General features: G+C 34.5%; 1 protein-coding gene across 1 annotated transcript; it reads right to left on the minus strand.

Annotated features, from left to right (window-relative positions):
- Positions 1-231: 231 nt before the first annotated feature.
- Positions 232-22028, minus strand: LOC100729579 (3-beta-hydroxysteroid sulfotransferase-like). Its single transcript, XM_003461342.3, has 6 exons — positions 21850-22028; positions 20767-20975; positions 18693-18819; positions 15598-15692; positions 1630-1807; positions 232-1254 (listed from the first exon to the last, which is right to left on the minus strand). The coding sequence occupies exons 1-6, from the start codon at positions 21983-21985 to the stop codon at positions 1136-1138; spliced, it is 864 nt and encodes a 287-aa protein (XP_003461390.2). The 5' UTR covers positions 21986-22028; the 3' UTR covers positions 232-1135.
- Positions 22029-22237: the final 209 nt, after the last annotated feature.

A 22237-nucleotide genomic window follows, 5' to 3' on the forward strand; every position in this document is an offset into this window, starting at 1 on the left:
CATGTGCATAAATTGAACTCTTAGTAATTACTGTAAAAATAACAATACACAATGGCAATTGTTCTCTCCTATTAACCTGTTCTAACAATTTGTTTTATTTTTATTTCTATTTACTTGCTTTAAAAGAAACAGGCCTAGAGGTATATCTCAGCAACACAACACCTGCCTGGCAACTTCAAAGTCATGAGTTTGATGTTGGTAACAAATAAATAAATAACATAACATAATATATTATAGCAATTTGACACAATTTAGGATAATTTTTATATATTCAATGTAACAGTGTATGCTAACACATATAATAAAATTCAATAAGATACAACATGATAAAACCGATGGAGACAGAAGAACAAAAGTTCAGTAGGACTTCAAAACAATATGATATTAAATCAGCACTAGCTATTATAAAGTCTTGTTTTCTTCAAAATAGCTGTTCAAACCATCACAGACAGTAAAATCAAACAACCCAGAAAAAAAAACCATTCCAACTAATGAATGAAGACCTTATAAGGCTTCAAAGCTATACAATGGGGAGTCATGATTACCACATACTTTTATATTCTTACCATTTCTTACACTAGGGAAATTATTCGGTATTTATACATGTGAGTTTGATTTATTTCACTTTATGAGTATGGACAAGGAGATAATATAGTACTGATTTTTGTTTTCTATAAATTGGTTCTGAATACCCCATAATACTTTCTTTGTCTTGGATGGTTTTATACTGTCTTGTTATGTTTTATATTATAGTGTATGAAGGTATACTCAAATATTTCAAGGAAAGAGACACTATGGTAGCTACTGTTATGTCGGGTTGTCTTGTGGTGAAACACTATGTTGTTTAAATTGTTCTGTTCTAACCTGTTTTGTTATTTCTCTTTTATCTTAATCTTTTTTAAAATAATAAAACAGCGTATATGTATGAACACGAAGCATTTCTAAAGTATAGATCCTAAGAAATGATATGGGTAAAGAGGTAATTTGAAATAAGCGGGCCATCAAAAATATGAAGATTTGATAATTCAAGACTTCACAATGCAATCATAGATTTTTATACCAAGACCTCTGAGGCATATAGAAGTACAAGGTCAAGAACACAGACATCAGTATTCATATAAATGTGTAAAATGTTTCAACATTCTTCCCATGGAAACAGCTTTGGAGGATATCCTGCCATTTTCTTCTGATGTATTTTATCAAATGCTTCAGCTTGGGCTACAGTGAAGTGGTTCTTCCAATCCCCTACGACTCCTGGAAAATATAGCACAGAGACTTACATCAGATTTGATAATAGGATCTAAGACTTCAGCACGTCTCATTGATCAATTCTTGGAATCCAACTGACATCAAGAAAGTAGATGGCATAGTTAAAGGGTAGAGCCAATAGATCTTCTATGGCTGCGTGCCTACCATTCACACTTCTGAACTTTTCAAAAGACGTTAGGTCACTGTGAATTTGACCTTGAAAGAACTTGTAGAAGAATGTAGAATTAAAGCATCACTGGCCTCCCCTATTAGCACAAAGGAGAAAATCTCAAACATCTTAACTATTAATATTCTGTTCTTGCCAAGAGAAACAGCTCCCATGCCCCATGACAAATCTGAAAGCAGAGCACTATTTCTTACCTTTTCGCATAAGCGAGAAACCCTCAGTAATAAAATCTTCAGGAAGCATGCTGAAATTGGACATCTTGTTTTCTTTCATGAATTGAAAGGAGCTATAATGGAGGACTAAATCTATTTCTTCCGGTTTTAACTTCTTTCCTAAGAATTGACATATCTTCTCTACCATGCTTCTTGTGTCCTAAAAGAAGAAAAACCCAGAGCAAGCTTTGATGAGGAAGGCAGAGGAGACAGGAGCTGTCAGTGGTAGTGAATAGAAATGATAAAGAGATTCAAGGTGCATCAAAGGCAGAAAGCTTGAGATGGATCAAGAGGAAGAAGAAAATGGGATGGCAAATGAGACAGCTTGAAGTGTGTGCAACACGCAAAGATGAGAAGGACTTCCCAGTGTGATTGGGTAAAGTGCACAAGAGCAATAGGACCTGGGACTTTCACGTCTACTCTAACAATAGACATATTGTAAGCCTATGCAAGGAAGGCCCCAGTGAGAACGTGAGAAATTTGAGTTCTTACAACAACAATGACTATTACCAATAATGTTTAGGTAACACAAAGCACTTATAAAATCCTATTATATATGGTCTCAATAATTACTATTTTGTCAGAGAGTATGACTAGAATACTAGGCTTTCTAATAAGACAGATTTGGCTGTGTTTTCAATTGCATGGTCCCCATTAATAACTAAAAAAGAGACACAAATATGGCAATAAGTAAAGATATTATCCCTGTGAAATTTGAAAGCAAGTTGTGGGAAAAAGCACCTTTGGGTCCTAAGCTCAGATCCCAAGCTGCATGCAAAAGGCAGAATTCATGCTGCAAACCTAGAGGGTTATACTGAAGTAGCCAGAGAAAGGTGATAGATAGTTTTATTTTTCAAAGCTGGGATTGGAAGTCCCATTTGTTCCAGCTATTCCACTACTAGGCATCTTCCCAGAAGAACTGAAAGCATCATACCAAAGTGATATATGTGCACCTATGTTTATAGCAGCACAATTTGTAATTGCCAGATCATGGAAACAACCCAAATGTCCATCAACCAAGGAATGGATAAAAAAAGCTGTGGTACTTCTATACAATGGAGTACTACTCAGCTATAAAGAAGGATCACATTGAGGTATTTATCAATAAATGGGTGCAGCTTGAAACCATACTGATAAGTGAACTAAATCAAACTCGCATCTGTGAACTCCGAATAGTTTCCCTAGTGTAGGAAATGAATCAAATATATAAAAGTATGCAATAACCATGATTCCCCATTATATGGCCTTGAAGTGTTATAAAATTTTCACTCATTAATTGGAATGGCTTTATTCTGGGCTGTTTGATATCATGGCCGGTGATGCAATGAACAGCCACTTTGAAGAAAATAAGACATAATAACAGCTAGTGCAGATTTAATAACATCTTGTCTTAAAGCCACACCAAACTATGGTTCTTCTGTCTCCTCCATCCCTTGTTCTTCTTCCCTTGGGAATATTTTCTTCCACAAGTGATATATCTCAATAGTACAGTGTCTCACTAGCAAGTTGAAGGTCCTGTGTTCAAGTCCTAGATCAAGTCCTGTGTTCAAGTCCTTTATCATGTTGTGACTTGCTGGATTTTGTCGTATGTGGTAGTATAAACAAAAATTTTTATAGGCAAAGAGATAATATTGAAACCATTGATCACTTTTTTCTGTTAGCTGGTTCTGAATATTCTACAATGCTTTAATCCACTTGAATGGTGTTACAAAAGTCTTGATATGTTTGATGCTATAGCCTATGAAGTTGTATTCGGGTATTTCAAGGAAGAAGACACAATGGTAGCTACTATTAAGTCTGGTTATTTGGTGGCGAAACACTAGGTTGCTGAAAGCATTATGCTTTAACCTGTATTGTTACGTTGTTATGCCCCTTTTATCTCATCCTCTCCCTTATTCATTAAAAAATTATTTAATTTTTTAAAAAAATATATCAACCAATAAAAATGCTCCTGGATCTGTAGGGAAAAAGAAACCCTTTACAACTGTTGGTTAGAGAGTAGAATAGTACAAACACTGTGGAAATCAGTGTGGAGATTCCTCAAAAAATTAGGGTCAGAGGTCCCATTCAACCCAGGTATTCCCCTTCTGTATATTTTCCCAGAAGGATTCAAAAACATCACACCACAGTGACATATGTGAAACCATAAGGTTCAAAATATACAATAGTCACTGTGAAATGGGAGGAAACTGTTAAAATAAAAAGAAGAAACTAAGATAGGGGAAAAGAAAAAGGATAGAAGGGAAAAGAAAAAAAAAATGCAAGTTAGTTATACCATTAGTGTCACTTAGTTCACTGAATAGGAAAGGTTGTGCTAATACTGATTGAAGAAATTTTTATGCCCATATTTGGTACTTGAGTGACTAAAGATAATGATGTATAATTTATCAACAATTGTTACTTTTTTATTATTTTTTGTGAAAATTTGTTTTACCTTTTCTTCTTAATATTAACAAATAAAGTAATTAAAAAAAACAAAGTGAAAAAAAAAGATAGTTTTATTTTTGTCCTAGAGAGTAAAGACACTGTTTACATTGTTTTCTTTCTCAACTGTCTACTGGTACAGTTTTTTTTTCCTTTATATCCTTATATTATTTTTAAATTATTGGTATATTTTAGATATACATCGTGATCCATATTCATCAGATGACATTTATACCTCTACATGATTTTTCTTGATTCTTCTTTTACCCCAAAAACTCTCTTCTCTTTTCAATCCCTTGTCCCCTTTTTATTTACAGGAGATTTGTTTTCATTTTCTTCCTTCTGTTTATTTTACTATCATTCCTTTTATCCTTTCCTCCTCCATCCCTTGTTCTCCTTCCCTTGGGAATATTTTCTTCCACAAGTGATATATCTCAATGGTACAGTGTCTCACTAGCAAGTTGAAGGTCCTGTGTTCAAGTCCTAGTATCTAAATAATCACATAATGAACATTTGCTTCCTATTTCCAAGTCTCTGTTACATATTTTGTTCTTTATCTATCTTATCAGTTTCTCCCACTGGACAAAAAAGGAGGTATTTAAACACTTGTGTTTGATCTATCTCATTTAAGAGCATAGATTCATTTCTCCTTTTTCCCCCTCCCTAATTATCTTCTGTTTGAATAGTTTATTCATATTTCAAAACATCTTTTATGTATTTTGTTCTCTTTACTTTTTTATCTCATACAAGAGAAGTGATGTGATATTTTCATATGCGAACCCAATTTATTTCACTTAAAATATGTTCTCAGTGTTGTGCATTTAGAGATTTCTCAAGATTATCTTTCTATATGGGTTAGTAGCACTTCATTGTATAAAAAATCACATCTTTATCTGTTACTTGATTGATGAAAACTCATTGTTTCTGAAATATAGCTATTACAAATTGAGCTGCTATAAACATGGGCGTATATATATTGATGTGGTGCAATGTTTTTAATTATTTCACTACAACACTCAGAAGGGGAATGGCTGAATAAAATTGGATCCCTCATTCTAACATTTTGAAAAAACTATACTCCAATTTCACAGTACTGGCACCAGTATACACTCTCACCAATAGTGCAAAAGGGTAACTTTTCCCCCACAGCTACTCCAGCATTTGAGATTTGTTAATTTCTTCATACTAGTAATTTTTCTGAGGTGTGATAGAATCTCAGTGTTATCTTAATTTGTGTTTATTGAATTATCAGTGATTTTGTACATTTTTTCCTATTTGTATGCCTATTGTATTTCTTCCTCTGCTATACATACTTCTTCATGAAGTGTGTAATCCTCTCAGATGCTCATTTTTGACCTATGCCTCTCCTTTGGTGAGGGTGAATTTTTCAATACATTGTTTGTTGTTGGAGGACAGAAATGTTACTGATTTTTTTAGTAGAGACATTACATTTAGCTACAAAATTGAATTCAGTTATTAATGTTACATGTTTTTGGTAAGGTTTTAGAGTCTTTTTGTAAAGTAACGTCTACAAATAATGATAATTATTTCTTCTTTGCTATCATTATTCCTTTTATTCCTCTGTTGTCTAATAGCTCTTCCTAATGTTACCAAAACTCTATTGAATAAGAGTGGTGATAATGAATATCCTTGTCTTGCTTTTGATTTTAGATTGAAAGGTATCAGAACTCTTCTGTTTAATATATTGTTGGCTGTTGGTTTCTCATTGAAGTCTTTAGTTAGATGGAGGTAAAGATCATATATTACAACTTTCTGTAGGATTTTTATCTTGACTGAGTGATAAACTTTAACGCTTTTTCTATATGTCTTGAAACAATCATGTGGTTTTTGTCTTTGGATCTGTCGATGCGGTGTGTTATATTTTTCGATTAGCTTATGTTGAAAGATTCCTGCATTCATGGGATGATTCCACTTGGTCATGGTGTATAATATTAATGATGATTTCTGGTATTCTGTTTGCCCATAGCTCATTCTGAATTTTAGCATTTATGTCCATTATGATGATTAACTTCTAGTTCTCTTTCTTGGTTGGCATAGTCTATGGTTTTTGAATGAAGAAAATACTTTCCTCCAGGAATGAGTTAAGTAGTTTTGCAACCCTTTCAATTTTTATAGAGTTTGAGCAAGTAGCAGTATTAAATATTTATTAAAATTCTTATATAACTCAACAATGAATCCATCAGAACATGGATTTGAAATTTTTAATTTTTTTGCGAATTTAAATTACCTTTTAAATTTCTGTGACTCATTGATTTATTTAGAGTTTCAGACATTTTATTCAGTTTTAGCAATTCATTTGTATGCGGGAACCTGTGGCTTTCTTTTGTGCATTCCATCTTTTTAGAGTAGGTTTTTCAAATAAATACTGATGATCTTCTATATTTCCACAAGATCCATTTTGATTTCACTCTTTTGATTTCTAATTTCATGTATTTAAGTTTTTCTTTATTCTTTTGATAAGGTTGACAAAGTACTTATCAATTTTATTTACTCTTTCAATGAAGGTACTCTTCAATTAATTGATTAATTGCATTGTTTTCTTAGTCTCAACTGCACTATTTTTTGCTCTTATCCTTATCTCTCTCATTTGAGCTTAGGGTTTTATTTTTTGTTCATTTTCTAGAAGTTTTAGGATCAAAATTAGATTTGCATATTTGAGTTACTTCTATTTTCCCGATACGAAAGTTCATTGCTATAAATTTCCCTTTGACTGATTTTATTGAATCCCATAACTTCTGTATGTTGTATAAACATTATTATTTAAATGTAGAAAGTTTCTGAAATTGCTTGGCTGAAAAGCATTAGGTCCTGAGTTCAAGTATCAGTTCCATAAAAACTTTGTATAAACTCTTTAATTTCTTCTTTAATTTCATGTGGCCCATTGGCTTTTCAGGAGGATTTTTTCTAACTTCCAGATGTTTACATAGTTTTTGTACTTTCTTTTTCAGTTGAATTCCAATTTGGCTTCACTCTGGCCAGATCGTAAACATGGGATTATTTCAATTCCTTTGCATTTACTGAAACATGTTCTATGGGCTGGTATATGTTCTACTTTGCAAAAGTTCACATGTGCTGCTGAAAATAAAGTGTATTCTGATGTTGTGGGGTGAAACACTCTGAAGACATCTACTAAGTCCATTTGTTTACAGAATTGATTTAGTTCTGATATTTCTTTGTTGATTTATTTTGTCTGCTCTGCCTATTGTGAAAGTTGCATGTTAAGTTCCAACATTATAATTGTGCTGGTGCTTTATGAATTTTCATGTTTATTATTATTTGTTTTATGAGTTGCATTTATTGGTATTTGATTCATATATATATATATATATATATTTATGAATGCTTTTTTCTTTTTCTTTAAGTTTTATCTCAACAAACATGCACCAATTTTTTTGACTCCTTTGGTCAATCTTGGTTTGAAGTGGTGTTGCCTGAAAATAGTGTATCTCCTTTTGCTGTTGGTGGGCTCCTGTACAAGCATTTTTTATTTCTATCCTAAGATTTACAGTCCATGAATTTCTTCCTGGGTTAAATATGTTTCCTGTATACAGCATATTTTTTGATCTTGCTTCTTTTTTATTTTAAAGAATTAAAACAAAACAGGACATAAGGCAGATCAGAACAGAACAATGTAAGCAAAACAGTATTTCACCAGAAGACAACCAGTAATTAACAGTGACTACCATAATGTCTATTTTTTGTAATAGTTGAGCATAGCTTCATGTATATAATAGTATCAAGCATAACAAAATAGTAGTATAAAACCATTAAAGAGAATGAGAGTATTATAGGGCATTCAGAACCAAATAACAGAAAATGAACAATGGCTACTATATTATCTCATTTTCCATAGAAAATTTGTTTATACTATCACACATAATACAGTCAAATAAGATACAACATGATAGAACCAAAAGAATCAAAAGAACAAAAGCATGTTAGGACATCAGAGTAAGATGATAATAAATCAGCACTGGCTATTATAATGACTTGTTTTTTTTCAAAATAGTTGTTCATACCACCACAAATAATAAAATCAAACAAACAAGGATAATCTCATTCCAACTAATGAATGCAATCATTATAAGGCTTCAAAGCATTGTAATGGGGAGTCATGATTACCATAGACTCTTAAATACTCTTACCATTTCTTACACTAGGGAGATTATACAGTATTTACACATGGGAGTTTGATTTATTCCACTTATGAGTATGATCTCAAGTTGTGCCCGTTTATTGACATATCTCAATATGCTCATTCTTCATAGCTCAGTGGTACTCCATTGTATAAAAATAACAAAACCTTTTTATCCATTCTTCAGTTGATAGACACTTACGTTATTTCCAAGATCTGTATATTACAAATTGTGCTGCTATAAACATGGGTGCACATATAGCACTGTGGTATGATGTTTTCAGTTCTTCTGGGAATATGCCAGAAGTGGAATAGCTGAGTCAAATGGAACTTCCAATCCTAGGTATTTGAAGAATCTCCAGACTGACCTCCACAGTGAATGTACTAGTCTACACTCTCACCAACAGTGCAGGAGAGTTCCTTTTCCCCCACAGCCTCTCCAACATTTATTGTTGGTAGTTTTCTTGATTCTGGCTATTCATTATGAAGTGAGATGGAATCTCAGTACTGTTTTAATTTGCACTTCTCTAATGAGTACTTATGGTGAACATCTTTAGTGTATTTATTTGTCATTTGTATTTCTTCATCTGAGAAGTGTGTATTCATCTCAGATGCCCATTTGTGGACTGGGATCTTGAATTTTGGGGGTCTGATTTTTTAAAATTCTGTATATGTTTTAGACAGAAGTCTTTTTACTGAACAACAGTTCATAAAGATTTTTTTCCCAGTGTGTGGGTTTTCTTTTCACTATGCTGGAGATTTTTTTGGACATGCAGCTTTTTTTTTTAACAACACATGATCCCAGCTATTGATTCTTTGAAGTATTTTCCATGTGGTTTGATTCCTGTTCAGGAATTCTCTACCTTCCTCTATGTCTTCAAGATTTTTACCCAATTTGCCTTCCAACAGATTTAGTATTTCTGTTTTAATATTCAGATCATTGATCCACTTAGATTTTAGGCTAGCATATGGTTATAGGCATGGGTCTAGTTTTAGTTCTTGGCATACAGAGAGCTGGTTTTTACATTAACGTTTATTAAAGAGACTGTCATTTTTCCAGTGAACATGTTTGGCACCTTTATCAAAGATAAGGTGGTTGAGTGTGTTTATAGTTGTGGTTGTATCTTCTAATCTATTCTATTTACCTACAGATCTCTTTTTATTCCAGTACTGTGTTGATTTTACTACAGTTGCTTTGTAGTATAACTTCAAGTCACAATCGTGATGCCTCCTGCCTTGCCTTTGCTGCTTAGATTTGCCTTTGTTATTGTAAGTTTCTTCTGGTTCGAGATGAATTTTTGCAGTGATTTCTCTAGATCTATGAGGTATGTTGATGGTATTTTAATTTGGATTGCATTGAATCTGTATAAGAGTTTCCAAGAATGACCATTTTCACAATGTTTATGCTTCCTATCTATGAGCAAGGGATGTCTTTGCATTTTGTGAGACTGTCTTCAATTACTTTTTTCAGGGTATTATAGTTTTCCCTGCATAGATCTTTTACTTCTTTCTTGAGATTAATTCCTAAGTATTTAATTTTTTTAGATGCTAGTGTGAAGTTTGTGGATTTTCTTATTTCTCTCTCAGTGATTTTGTTGTTAGTGTATAGGAATGCTATTGATTTTTGAGTATTGATTTTGTATCCAGCTACATGGCTGAATTTATTTATGTCTAGTAATCTTTCAATGGAGTTTTCGGTGTCTTCTATGTAGAGAATCATGTGATCTTCAAATAATGATAATTTAACTTCCTCTTTTCCTAACTTTACCCCTTTTATTTCTCTCTCTTGTCTGATTGCTCTGGCTAGTATTTCCAATAATATATTGAATAGGAGCGGTGATAAGGGATATCCTTGTCTTGTGCCTGATTTTAAAATAAAGGCCTTCTAATTTTGGCCATTTAGTATGAGGCTGGCTGTTGATTTGTCATAGATGACCTTTATCTTATTGAAGTAAATATCATCTATTCCAATTTTCTGTAAGTTTCTTATCATGAATGAGTGTTGGACCTTATCAAAAGCTTTTTCTGCATCTATAGAAATGATCATGTGATTCTTACTTTTGGTTTTATTTATATAGTGAATTACATTTATTGATTTATTTATTTTGAACCATCCATGCACCTGGGATGAAACCCACCTGATCTTGGTGTAAAATTTTCTTTATGATTTTCTGTATCCTGTTTGCCAATATTTTACTGAGGATTTTTGCATCTGTGTTCATTAGCGAGATTGTCCTGTAGTTCTCTTTTTAGTTGAGTCTTTCTCAGATTTTGGTACTAAAGTAATATTTGCTTTTAGGAATGACTTAAGAAGGATTTCTTTCCTTTTGATTTCATTGAAAATTTTCTGGAGTGTTGGCATTAAGTCTTCTTGTATTTCTTGTAGAATTCTGCAGTGAATCTGTCCGGGCCTGGGCTATTCTTTGTAGGTAAGAAATAAATTACATTTTCAACTTCAATAATAGAAATTGGGTTATTCAGCAATTTTACATCTTCTTGACCCAGCTTTGGTACTTCATATGTTTCTAGGAATCTGTCCATTTCTTCTGTGTTATCAAAATTATGAGAGTAGAGGTTTTTGTAATAGGTGTTGATGATCTTCTGTATTTCCACAGAGTCTGTAGTGATTTCACCTTTTTCATTCCTTATTGCATGAATCTGAGCTTTTTCTTTCCTTTTTAAAATTAGGTTGGCTAGGAACTTATCAATTTTATTTATTCTTTCAAAGAACCAACTCTTTGATTGATTGCTTCTTTGGATTATTTTCTTAGTCTCTATTGTGTTAATTTCTGCTCTGATTTTATAAATTCCTCCCTTCTTCTCAGCTTTGGACTTTGCTTGCTCTTCTTTGTCTGGATGTTTGAGGTGTAGCATCACGTTGTTTATTTGTATTCTTTCTGTTTTCCTGATGTGGGAACTCAGTGCAAAGAATTTTCCTCTGAGGACTCCTTTCATTGCATTGCACAGATTCCAGTAATTTGTGTATTTTCATTTGCTTGTAGGTATTATTTAATTTCTTCTTTAATTTCCCCTGTGACTCATTGATTGCTTGGGTATATTATTCAATTGCCATGTGTTTGTGTGGTTTTTGCACTTTCTTCTATCATTAATTTCTAGTTTCTTGGCACTATGATTTTTTAACATGCATGGGATTGTTTCCACTGTTTTTCATTCATTGAAATATGCTCCGTGGGCCAGTATGTGGTCATTTTAGAGAATCTCCCAGTTACCGCTCAGAAGAATGTATATTCTGATGATTTTGGATGGAACAGTTTGAATATGTCTATCAAGTCCATTTGTTCACAGGTGTGATTCAGTTCTGTTATTTCTTTGCTGTTTTTCTGCCTGGCTCACCTGTCCCATTGTGTCAATGGTGTGTTAAGGTCTCCTATTTTAATTGTGTTGTTGCTAATTTGAGTTTTCATTTCTATTAATACTTGCTTTGTATAACTGGGTGCTCTGGAATTTGATATATATATATATATATATATATATATATATATATATATATTTAAGATTGTTATCTCTTCTTCTTGAAGTCTTCCCCTTACCAGTATGTAGTGACTTTCTTTATCTCTTAGGATCATTCTTGATTCGAAGTTCACAATGTCTGCAAATAGGATAGCTGCCCCTGCTTTTTTGGGCAGGTTCCTGTTGCATGAAGTATTGTTTTCCATCTTTTGGCTTTCAATCTGTGAGTTTCCTTTTGTGTTGGATGGGTTTCATGTAGACACCCTATTGTTGGATGTTGTTTCTTGATCCATTTTGCTAGTCTGTTTCTTTTGATTGGTGCATTGAGACTATTTACACTAATGGTTATAACTGTTATATATTGGTTTATTTTTGGCATGTTGTCTTTCTGTTGTTGCATCTTTATCTTTCTATTTTGTTTAATTGCCTACCTTGCTTAGTGGTTTTTTCCTATGCGTATTGAAACTGTCGTTCAGTATTCTTTGCATGATTTACTTAAAGATCATGAAGTTTTTCAGCTGTTCTTTGTCATGGCAATATCTCATTTCTCCATTCATTTTGAAGGACAGTTTTGCTGGATACATCAGTCTAGGTTGGAAACTATTTTCCTTTAGGATCTGAAATAGTACAATTCCTGGTCTTGTTCACTTCGTTTTTTGTGTTGATAAGTCTGGTATGATTCTGATAGGCTTTCCTTTATAGATGATGTATCTATTCTAACTGCTTTTAATATTCTATTTTTATGTTGAATTTCTGGGATAGTGATTATTATATGTCTGGGTATAGATTTATTTGGTTATGGCTATTTGGAGTTCTATATGCTTCACTAATCCTAATGTCAGTTTCTATTCTTGTATTTGGGAAGCTTCAGCCAATACTTGTGTAAATAGCCTCTTGATGTCATTTATGTTGTCCCCTTCTTTTTCATTTATCCCTATCAATCTTATGTTTTTATTTGAATCAACTTGCAGCTGTTAAATCATTATTTTCTGATTCCTTGTGGTTTTTAAGATATCTTCACTTTGCTGTTCACTAGCTGCAATCTTGTCTTGAGATCTGAAATTCTATCTTCACTTTTGTTGAGGTGGTTTTTACAACTTTCAGTGGAATTTTTGCTTTCCTGTATATCTCTTTGAATCTGATTCATGTATTCTGTTTGTTTCTTATATTGTTCATCCAGTGATTCTATCTTTTTGTTTTGTTCCTCTAATTTTGCAACTGTGTCTTTAGATGTGTTCAGCACCTGTTTTGTTTCTTTTATCATTTCTTCTTTTACCTGGGAAATTATTTCTAGTTTGAATTCCTTTAAAGCTTCCCAGAGTTGCTTCTTTATTTCAGTTACTATTATGTCCGATATTTCAGGCTTATGGCATATATTTTCTTCTATGTAAATTGCTCCTAGGGTTTCTTGGGATGGGCTGGAGGTTTGAGATTGCATTTTGGTCTTTCATTTTGTCATTTTCCTATATTTTTGTGTTTCAAGTGTTATTCCAAAGCTTCCCCTGGGTGTGTTAGAAATTGTCTCCTGTGTTCTGGGCTCCTGGGGCTCCTCTGGCAGTGTAGCTCCCTCCTCCTCCAGTAGCAAAGCTCCCTGGACTGAAAAAAGGTCACCAGCATGGTGCACAGAGGGCCCCATATTTCCTCCTCAGCACATCTCCCTCCTCAGGTGGTGACATTGTTAGCAAATCTCCCTGGACTGAGAGAAGGTCACCAGTATGTCACAGGTAGGCCCTGTACCTCCTCCTCTACACAGCTCCCTCCTCTTTCAGCAGCAGCAGTAATGGGTTAACTCCCCAGACTGAGAGAAGGTCGCCCTGCCTGGACTGGATTTTGCTTCTTGATTCATTTTGCTAGTCTGTTTCTAATTAATTGCTTAATTGAGAATACTTACTTTAATGATTATAATTGGTGTGTGCTGACCTATCCTTCTCATTTCATTTTCCTTTGTTGGCTTCTTTCCCTTCTTTTGAATTGCTTTGCCTCCTGATTGCTGCTTTCTCTTGGTTTTATTGCAATTTTGGCATCCCTTATGTCTTTTCTTAGAATATCTTTCAGAGAATTTTGGGGAGGAGGGTAGGTGGTGATGAATTTTATCCATTGGTGTTCATCACAGAAATATCTTCTTTCTCGATTAATTTTGTACAACAATTTTGTATGGTGCATTTATCTGGAATGGATGTTGAATGTGATAAGCTTTCTTTATAGGTGGTCTGTTACCTTTTTCTAAAAGTTTTTAATATCCTGCCCTTGTGATGAATTTTTAGAATGTTGAATATTGTATACCTTGAAGATATAATTCAAGCGTGACTAATTGGTGTTCTATAAGCCTCACTTATTTTTGTGTCAAATTCTTTATCCATTTTTGGTAAGTTATCTTCCATTATTTATATGAAGGTATTTTAAAGTTATTGACCCTATCTCTGATTATTTTTCATCTAAATCTCATGTTATCCTTCTTTGATTCACCTTGCAGCTGTTGGATTGATTTTTCATTAGTAGTTTGCTATTTTAAAATAGTGCTCTTTTTGTGAGTTTCTGGATTTGATGGTCTATCTTCTCCTTCGTTCAATCTATTGCACATATTTTCAATGGAATTCTTAAGTGCCTGTAGTTATTTAGTTCTTTTCCCTGACTTCCATTGTTTTCCTGTGTTGAGCATGGATGGTTTCTTCCATTTTCTAAGATCCTCTCATTTCTTTATCTGTGCCTACCTAGATTCATTACATATGACTCTTTTTTTTGATTATTTTATTTTCACCCAGAAGTCTAATTTTTTAATAGTCATGTATTTTTTCACTTCTGCTATTATCACATCAGAAGGACGCACTGTATGACTTCAAATTACGTCTATCTCTTTGTGCTCTGAACTTTTCTTAAGTGAACTGGAGGTCTGGGGTTGCATTTTGCTTCTGTTTCTTGTCACTTTTATGTTTTGTGTTCTGTGTTGGTGCTCACAGATTCCATAAGGTAGATATCTTTATCCCTAGTATTCACAATCCTCTAGGAAATGTCTATTCCTCAGAGCTATTTTCTAGGTGTTACATGGACTTTGTGTCTATGTCAAGAACCTACATTTTAATTTATTGAGGATGACTAGCCAATACTTATTTAGAGGTTGATTCTTATTTGGCTCAGCACCCAGACTTTTGGTCCTGGACTATGATGATGAATATCATCCCCAGACAATCACAATGTTGTCACATAAGGGGGGAAATGACAATAGCACATATGACATCTTGTCTTAGGTAGTGCAGTTAGGAATGACAATATCACCAAGCACAGCCTAGCAACTAACAATCTGTGGCAGCTATTAATTTGGAACATTTTACCTTAGGAGAAGGCTCTACAGTTGAATAACAAAATTCAGTACATACTAGGAGCTTCAATGAAATGAGCTTTCCCTTGGTATATTGAATTCACACAGTTTTTGTTAAGAATGATAGGGGACAAAGCATGAAGGAGGAGAAATGAAGAGGAGAAATGAAGTAGAAACAAGGTTGCAAAGCTAAGGATGGGCAACCCTATTTTTAGAAGGCTGGAGAATTCTGTACAAAAGAAATAATGGAAAGAAAGCCAAGTAATATTGAACAAACCAACATTTAATGTTTGTATGCACAAAAATATCATAAAATTGAAAATGATTGTCGTGGAAAGAAAAAAAAGATGAGCAAAAGAAAAATAAAAGTAAGAAATCTAATTCATCAGAAAACTATAATATAAATGTAGAACAATCAAACACAATAAAAGCAACCCAAATCAAAATGAAAAACTAAACAAAACAAAAACCAATGACAAAAACCTGCCCCAATTAGCCTGAAATAGGAAACTCAATCAAACAAGCTCCTGAGACAAATGGTGTTAGAGAAGAGGGTGTGTAATGAACTCATAGTGCAGGTTACCTTGATCAGTTCTTCATAACTCAGCACCAGAAAGTTTTCCCTCTCTCTCAAAGACAGCCAACCACGAACATGCTCAAACCATGATCCAAACAGCACTGCAATGAGGACACAAAAATGTGTGATAGATTGGAAACTAGAAATTAATAGTCCTTTTTCTTAATTTGAGTCTTCTTCCCCAGTTTTACTTTATCAAGGTATAATTCACAAATTAATCATATATATATATATATAAATATATATTAAGTGACCAACATGATTTGATACATACATGTAAATATGGTGACATAAAATACAATTGATATGAGACCCTTGCTCTTCTAGCCAGAAGTGGAAAGAGGGGTTAGTGGGTAAAGAGCAAGACATTTGTCTCATTTTTTCTCTTAACCATATGGTCTCCAGCTGTGTCCATTTTCCTACAAATGACTTTAATTTGCTGCATGGCAGAGAGGTACTTCATCTTGCATAGATACTATATTTTCTTTATTCATTCATCTGTTGATGGACATACAGATTGCTCCCACAGTCTAGTTATTTTAAGTGGTGCTGCTATAAAAAAGGGAAAGAATATATTACTGTGGTATGACATTTTTAAGTTTTGCTGGGAGATGTTTATAAGGGGAATGTCATGGCTGCATGGAATTTCTATTTTTAGTTTTTTTATTTATTTATATTTTTTACATCTTTCATTGTTTATTTATATATATTTTTTACAACTTTCCATAACATGTAGCTGAAAATTACCTTGTGTGATGAGTACATGTGCATAATACAGCTTATTTATTTTTTCATCAACTTCATTTCCCACCTCCCCCTTACTATAATTCCACTCCCCCCTTTTGCATTCTTCTTGGTATTATTAATTTCAGTTCATGCTATGACATCTAATGTTTACATTCTTTGGACTAATTTGGCCTCTGTACATGGCATATTTTTATTCTGCCTATTTCCCTTTCCCTCTTGCATTGCTCTTCATCATTGATCTTTTGGACACCATCCTTTTGGTAAGAGATCCATCCCGTTGTTTCCTTCTATTACATATAAGTATCACATTTTCTTTTTCAGCTGTTTTTTTGATGGGTATACAGGCTGGTTTCATGATTTAGATATTATGAACTGTGCTACTATGAACATTGTTGTGCATATATTGCTGTAACATGGTGTCTTGAGCTCTTTGGAGTAGAAGGTGGATAGCTGGGTCATATAAAATTTCCATTTTAGTTCTTTGAGGTTGATATTTGTTCAAATTCACACCAGTAATGTAAGAGGGTTCGTTTTTTACCACAACATCACCTTTTTTGTTATTTTATTTTATTTTATTTTATTTTGTGATCATGGCTATTCTGTCTTGAGTATAGTGGAATATTAGTGTTGCTTTAAATTGCATTTCCAAAGAAGGCAAACATATCGAACATGTTTTCTTATATACACTGGTCATTTGTTCATTTCACTTGCCCATTTCTTGACTGAGTACTTTGATTGAGGTAGTTTAATTTTTAGTTCTTTATTCTAAATATTAGTACTCTGTCTGAGGAATAGAAGGAAATAGAATTTTCCCATTGTGGAGGCCACCTCTTCCCCTGATACTTGATACTTTTACTGTACTTTTTTGAGATAATGTCTTATGATGCAGTTCAGGCTGCTCTTAAACTCAAAATATAGTGCAGGCTTACCTTAAAAATCACAAGTAGGAGCAAACTTCCTACTTCAGCCTCCTGAGTACTGAGATATGAGCCATGACCACCATGTCCAGTTCAAATACTTGTGATTTGATGCAATGCCGTTTGCTGATTCTTCCTGCTAATGGTTGTTTAACTGTGGTTGTATTTGGAAAATCCTTTTTATCACCTATGACCTCAAGTGTTTTACTTATTTTACAATTTGGTATGCACAGTGTTTCTGTTTTAATGCATTTCTTCTAAAGTCAGGAAACAGACATGGATGCTTACTATTGTCACTTCAACTTAGCACAGTACTTGAAATTTTAGCCAGACAGGATGATCCAACAAGAAGCAAATCACCATCCTTTCTGGTAATTCACACAAGCTGCACAGCTTCCAGGAAGAGCAAAGTCAGCAAGTCTTGAAAATTTACCAGGCTCAGACTGGCAAGATCCAACAAGAAACCAACTAGGCGGCCTTTCTGGAAAGCCATGCAAGCCATAAAAGAAAAGTCAGAGCCTCCTTAGAATCTGCCATGCTGTGACTGGGAGGACCAATAAAAAGCAAATCAGTCATATTTTTGGTAAGCTGTGTAAGCTACATAGCTTCCAGGAGGATAAAAGTCAACATCTCCCTATATCTACTGTTCTGGGACTGGGAGGATCTAACAAGAAGCCAACCAGCCAGCCTTTATGATAATCCGTGAAAGCCATTTGGCTTCCTGAAAATGTCAGCACCTCCTGTGAGTCTATCAATGCACAGGCTGAGAATCAAAGGCAACAACCCTCCCACATGTAAGCAACCCACAGATTCAGAGGACAGGCTGAACTGAGAGCAACTAAGGTATATAAAATAACTAACTGCTTGTATTAGGCAGAGCAATTAGACAATAAAGAATGAGAAATGAAAGGAATATGTATAGGAAAAGAATAATTCATATTATCATTACTTGAAGATGATTTGATATTTTGCATAGAAGCCTCAAAGAAGGCCAGGAAAAAATTTTAGAATTAATGAACAGTATTAGCACTTGTATTAATTATCTTTCTCATTGCCTGGATACAATGCTAGACACCAAAGTAATAGGGGAAACAAGCTTATATATCTGTTTGGCCTGATCTTAAACTCACTATGTAGGCCAGATGGCCTTGAACTCATAGAAACCATCCTGATTCAATTTCCTAAGTGCTAAGATTTCAGCCATGTCCCAGTACTTCTGGCTTCATCTTCACATGTTCTGTTTTGTTTTATTCTTATTGTTGAGTGTTGTCTCGAGTCTTAACGCTGTACCAGAGAGAGAGAGGACATAAAACACACTTTTGTTATAGTTTGGATGGAGCCTTGGACTTGCAGGCTGCTGAAATGGAGAACCTAGTGAGATCCAATGAAGTGAGAGACTCTGAATTCTGTAGTTCCTATACTGAAAGGCACACTCACCATTTCCTTGGAGGAACCATTCCATATATTGTTCCAGCGTCTCTGATTTTTTGGCAATATTCATTTTTCTCACGAAAAAATAACCAGACACAAGAACATCTCTGGGGTTCCTAATGACATAAATCACCTTAAATTTTAAAAAATGAGTAAGTAAAACATCAGGAGAGGCCTTTCCCACATGATTTGATCTTTACCCAGGCAATTTGTGCAAAGTACCTGTCAAATATTGTGGGTTACGTTAATGAATTTATGGTGCCACTCAGTAATAAAATATACATTTAAAATTTTTATGATCTTGCTAGTGTGATGGAAGTATAATAAATAAGGAGGACTGCATGTGTATTCCTCCTGAGATGTCTGTCTTCTCATTCAAGGAATCTACTGGAAGGTTTTCAACAGTAAGTGTGAGGAATTTTTATTCTACCAAAAAAAACCATGTAAAAATCAATAAAAAGCTATCCTATATTCATAGGCAAAGAGGAATGCAATTTTCTACATACCCCAAGCCAGAAATCAGTATCAAAAACTACACTGAGTAAAGAAGCCACACCTCTAAATTAATAGTGGATAAGCTCAATTATGTAAATATCTTGCAATACAGAATATTTCTTAAAATGAGGCATGGGATGCTAGATTCTGCATCTACTTCTTCGCTTCAGGTGATGATCTATCAGTTACTTGGTTAGTTTGAGGTCGTGTATCTCAGAAGACACTTATGTTCACTAAGACACAGCAGTTAGAAAACTCAACCAGTCACTACAGACCATTCACTTGGCCATACATGAATGTGTGAACCTGGTGCTTCCCACACAAACAACTATCATGTGGAGGTTTCCACATGCAAAGTTAGAGAAGTTGCAAAATTCAAGAATCAGGAAAGGCCATTGGAGAAACAGAATTTACTAGGTGAACAACTGGCTCAGGGGGCTCAGACTCAAAAGGGCTGAGTGCTGAGCAAAGGAGGAAATCCTGTCATACACATTTGGTGGGAAGGTGAGTGTTGGCCTCTCTAAAGGCTTGAAATTGTGGGAAAGCAAGTGGACAGAAGTAAAACTCAGGAAGATTGTTAAGCTGTGACAGTTTTGCAACATATTTTTGTGGCCTCACTTGGGCAAAACAGAGAGTTATGGAACAGGATGTTCTCAAACTTTTCTGGAAGAATGAAAGCTATAGTTTTTCTCCTTACTAGAAGAAAGAACTGCTACTGTAGTGAGGGAGATGTTTCAGAACAGTTGATTTTTTTTTTAGGTCCTGTTTTGGAGAATGTCATTGAATAATATTGGCCAATTACCTTATAATGGAGCAACAAAATGAGAGAAATCCATGCCATAGTCCTAAATCCCAGCTGGCCCTAAAATATGGGTATCTAAGACACTGGATTTATTCTCTGACTTTACTCCTTAAATCTCCATTTTGGAGATTTATTTATATCTGTGAAATTTTCCATATATTTTCATTCAACTATGACCTAAGGGGTAGACACTGGATCACCAACTAACCCAGGAGATTCTTACATATCATCCAGATCTACCTAATGAGAATCCATTTCAGCTAAATCACAAAGGAATATTTAGACTCATGCCAGTTTAAATAGATTGTTTTGGAGTTGGGCCACTGCAGGGTTAAGCTGCTAAACATAGGGAACTCTGATCATGCTGGGAATGACCAGAGGCACACTGCTCTGAGGTCAGGATGACCAAAGTTGAGGCAGCCAAGTACACAGGCTGTTCACCCCCTTATTACACATCAGTAGAGCAGCCAACCTGAGATCAAACAGTCCGCTTAACTGGTATGATTTACTGCATGGAGAATCCTTTGAACTGACTCTCATGATCTTGCTCAATTCCTGAGTCTGCCTTAGTATGTCCTTCCTTTGTTTGAAAATCAAATAAATGCAGGCCCTCTAGAGAAGTTCTCTGTTTCAACCCTCAGGGAATCTCTAGTTCTCTTAGAGAGTGTTAATTCTCTTGGAACCCAAAAATCATATGATATGTCTCTTTCATTTAATCCATTCACACTGAGGTGAGGCCAAGACTTCAATAGGCTAAGCTTTTCTCAACTGTCATGCACTGACCTTGGCCTTGGAACTGAAGATGGACTTGGGAAAGAGATGGATGGGCAGATGGGATGTGCAAATGCGTGGGCCCTCTTGATCCTTCAATATTTTGTTACCATGTGTAGTCTCTACCCAGGGTGAACGATCCCAGTTGGGCACTGATTGGATCCACTTGGGATCCCCCTTGGAAAGAATCAGGCAGATAATCTCAATTAACCAGTTGGTTCCTGAATAAATAAAGAATAATGATTATCAGTGATATTAACATGAGTTGTATCAATTCGGAAGAAATATGCAAAACATAAATGTAAGCTGTCAGCCATTTTTAAGCCTATTTTACAGTTCCTATTTAAATATTGAATAACATTTAGTATACTCCCATTATTATTCAATGTCTCAAATTTCTGTCTGAGAAAAGAAATCTTTCTATTCAAAAAATAACTAGTTCCTACTGACTCCTCCTTGCACTCTATGGCAACCAGCATTCTGCTTTCTATTGCTGCAAATGTGTGTTGTGCAAGTATTTCATATAGGTGAAATCACATAATATTTTTTCTTGTGATTATTTCATTTAACTTAATAAACTCAAGTTTCATCAATGTTGAGCTGTGTGTTAGAATTTTATTTCCAGTTGCATATAATACTGTATTGCATATTTCATGTTTGATTTATGCATCCATTGTAACAATGCCTTCTAGTTTTCTGAAAATAGATACCCAAGTGATTTCTTTGGCTACTTGCTAAAGACATTTGCCTAAGTTCCCATTGCCCTTAGCTTCTGAGTACTATGTGACTTTCAGTGTCATCCAATACCACCTCAATCCCCATACACTTATTTAAATTCTAGAATCTGCTTTAATATTCCTCAATTGCATTTTAATGGCACCTTACATGGGCCTTCTTAACTCTCATCTCCCTGGGTAACTGAAGAGCTATATCCTTTTTTTTTTTGCATGCAAATGTTATTAAACACTGTTCCTTGCTCCTCAAAGTACTGTATGGCTACTAGAAAAGTGGGAGCCTTCCATTCATTTGCAAAATGACTGAAGCCAACAAGCCATAGCTTTTTTTCATAACCTGTTCAGGATCCCTTTTCCTTACCTGATTTGGGATAAGTCACTGTTATTGTATCTTCATCCTTCACCACAAAGTTGTCCCGTAGTTCACATAATAATTCAGGCTTGGTTCCTTTCCCAGGGAAAATTATCCCTTCAAACAACAGAGAATATTCTGACATGATGATGAGTTTTTGCTTTGTGTTAGTTATCCAGCTGTGGCAAGTGCCAGGAGGTAAGTGTTTATAGTTACTAGCTAACCTTATTTATTTATTCAAATAATTCCTGGTAAATATTCAGAAGTAAATCCCCATTTCATGATCACAAAGTTTTCAGCATTGAGCAATTGTTTGCTTATCCTGAGCTAAGCTTTGTGTTTGTAGTTCTGAGTTGTAGTTTAGTTCATCAACTAGACCTTCAGTAACAAATAAAAT

This window comes from Cavia porcellus, unplaced genomic scaffold (assembly GCF_034190915.1).
Source record: "Cavia porcellus strain 051 isolate PalLab524CR breed Dunkin Hartley unplaced genomic scaffold, mCavPor4.1 scaffold_7, whole genome shotgun sequence".
NCBI lineage: Eukaryota > Metazoa > Chordata > Mammalia > Rodentia > Caviidae > Cavia > Cavia porcellus.

Coding starts and splice junctions, on each gene's coding strand:
- LOC100729579 (XM_003461342.3), bottom strand. CDS start 21,985: ATGTCAGAATATTCTCTGTTGTTTGAAGGGATAATTTTCCCTGGGAAA. Junction 18,820..20,766: donor TCTTCAGTTCCAAGGCCAAG/GTCAGTGCATGA, acceptor TTAAAATTTAAG/GTGATTTATGTCATTAGGAA. Junction 15,693..18,692: donor ATGGTTCCTCCAAGGAAATG/GTGAGTGTGCCT, acceptor TCCTCATTGCAG/TGCTGTTTGGATCATGGTTT.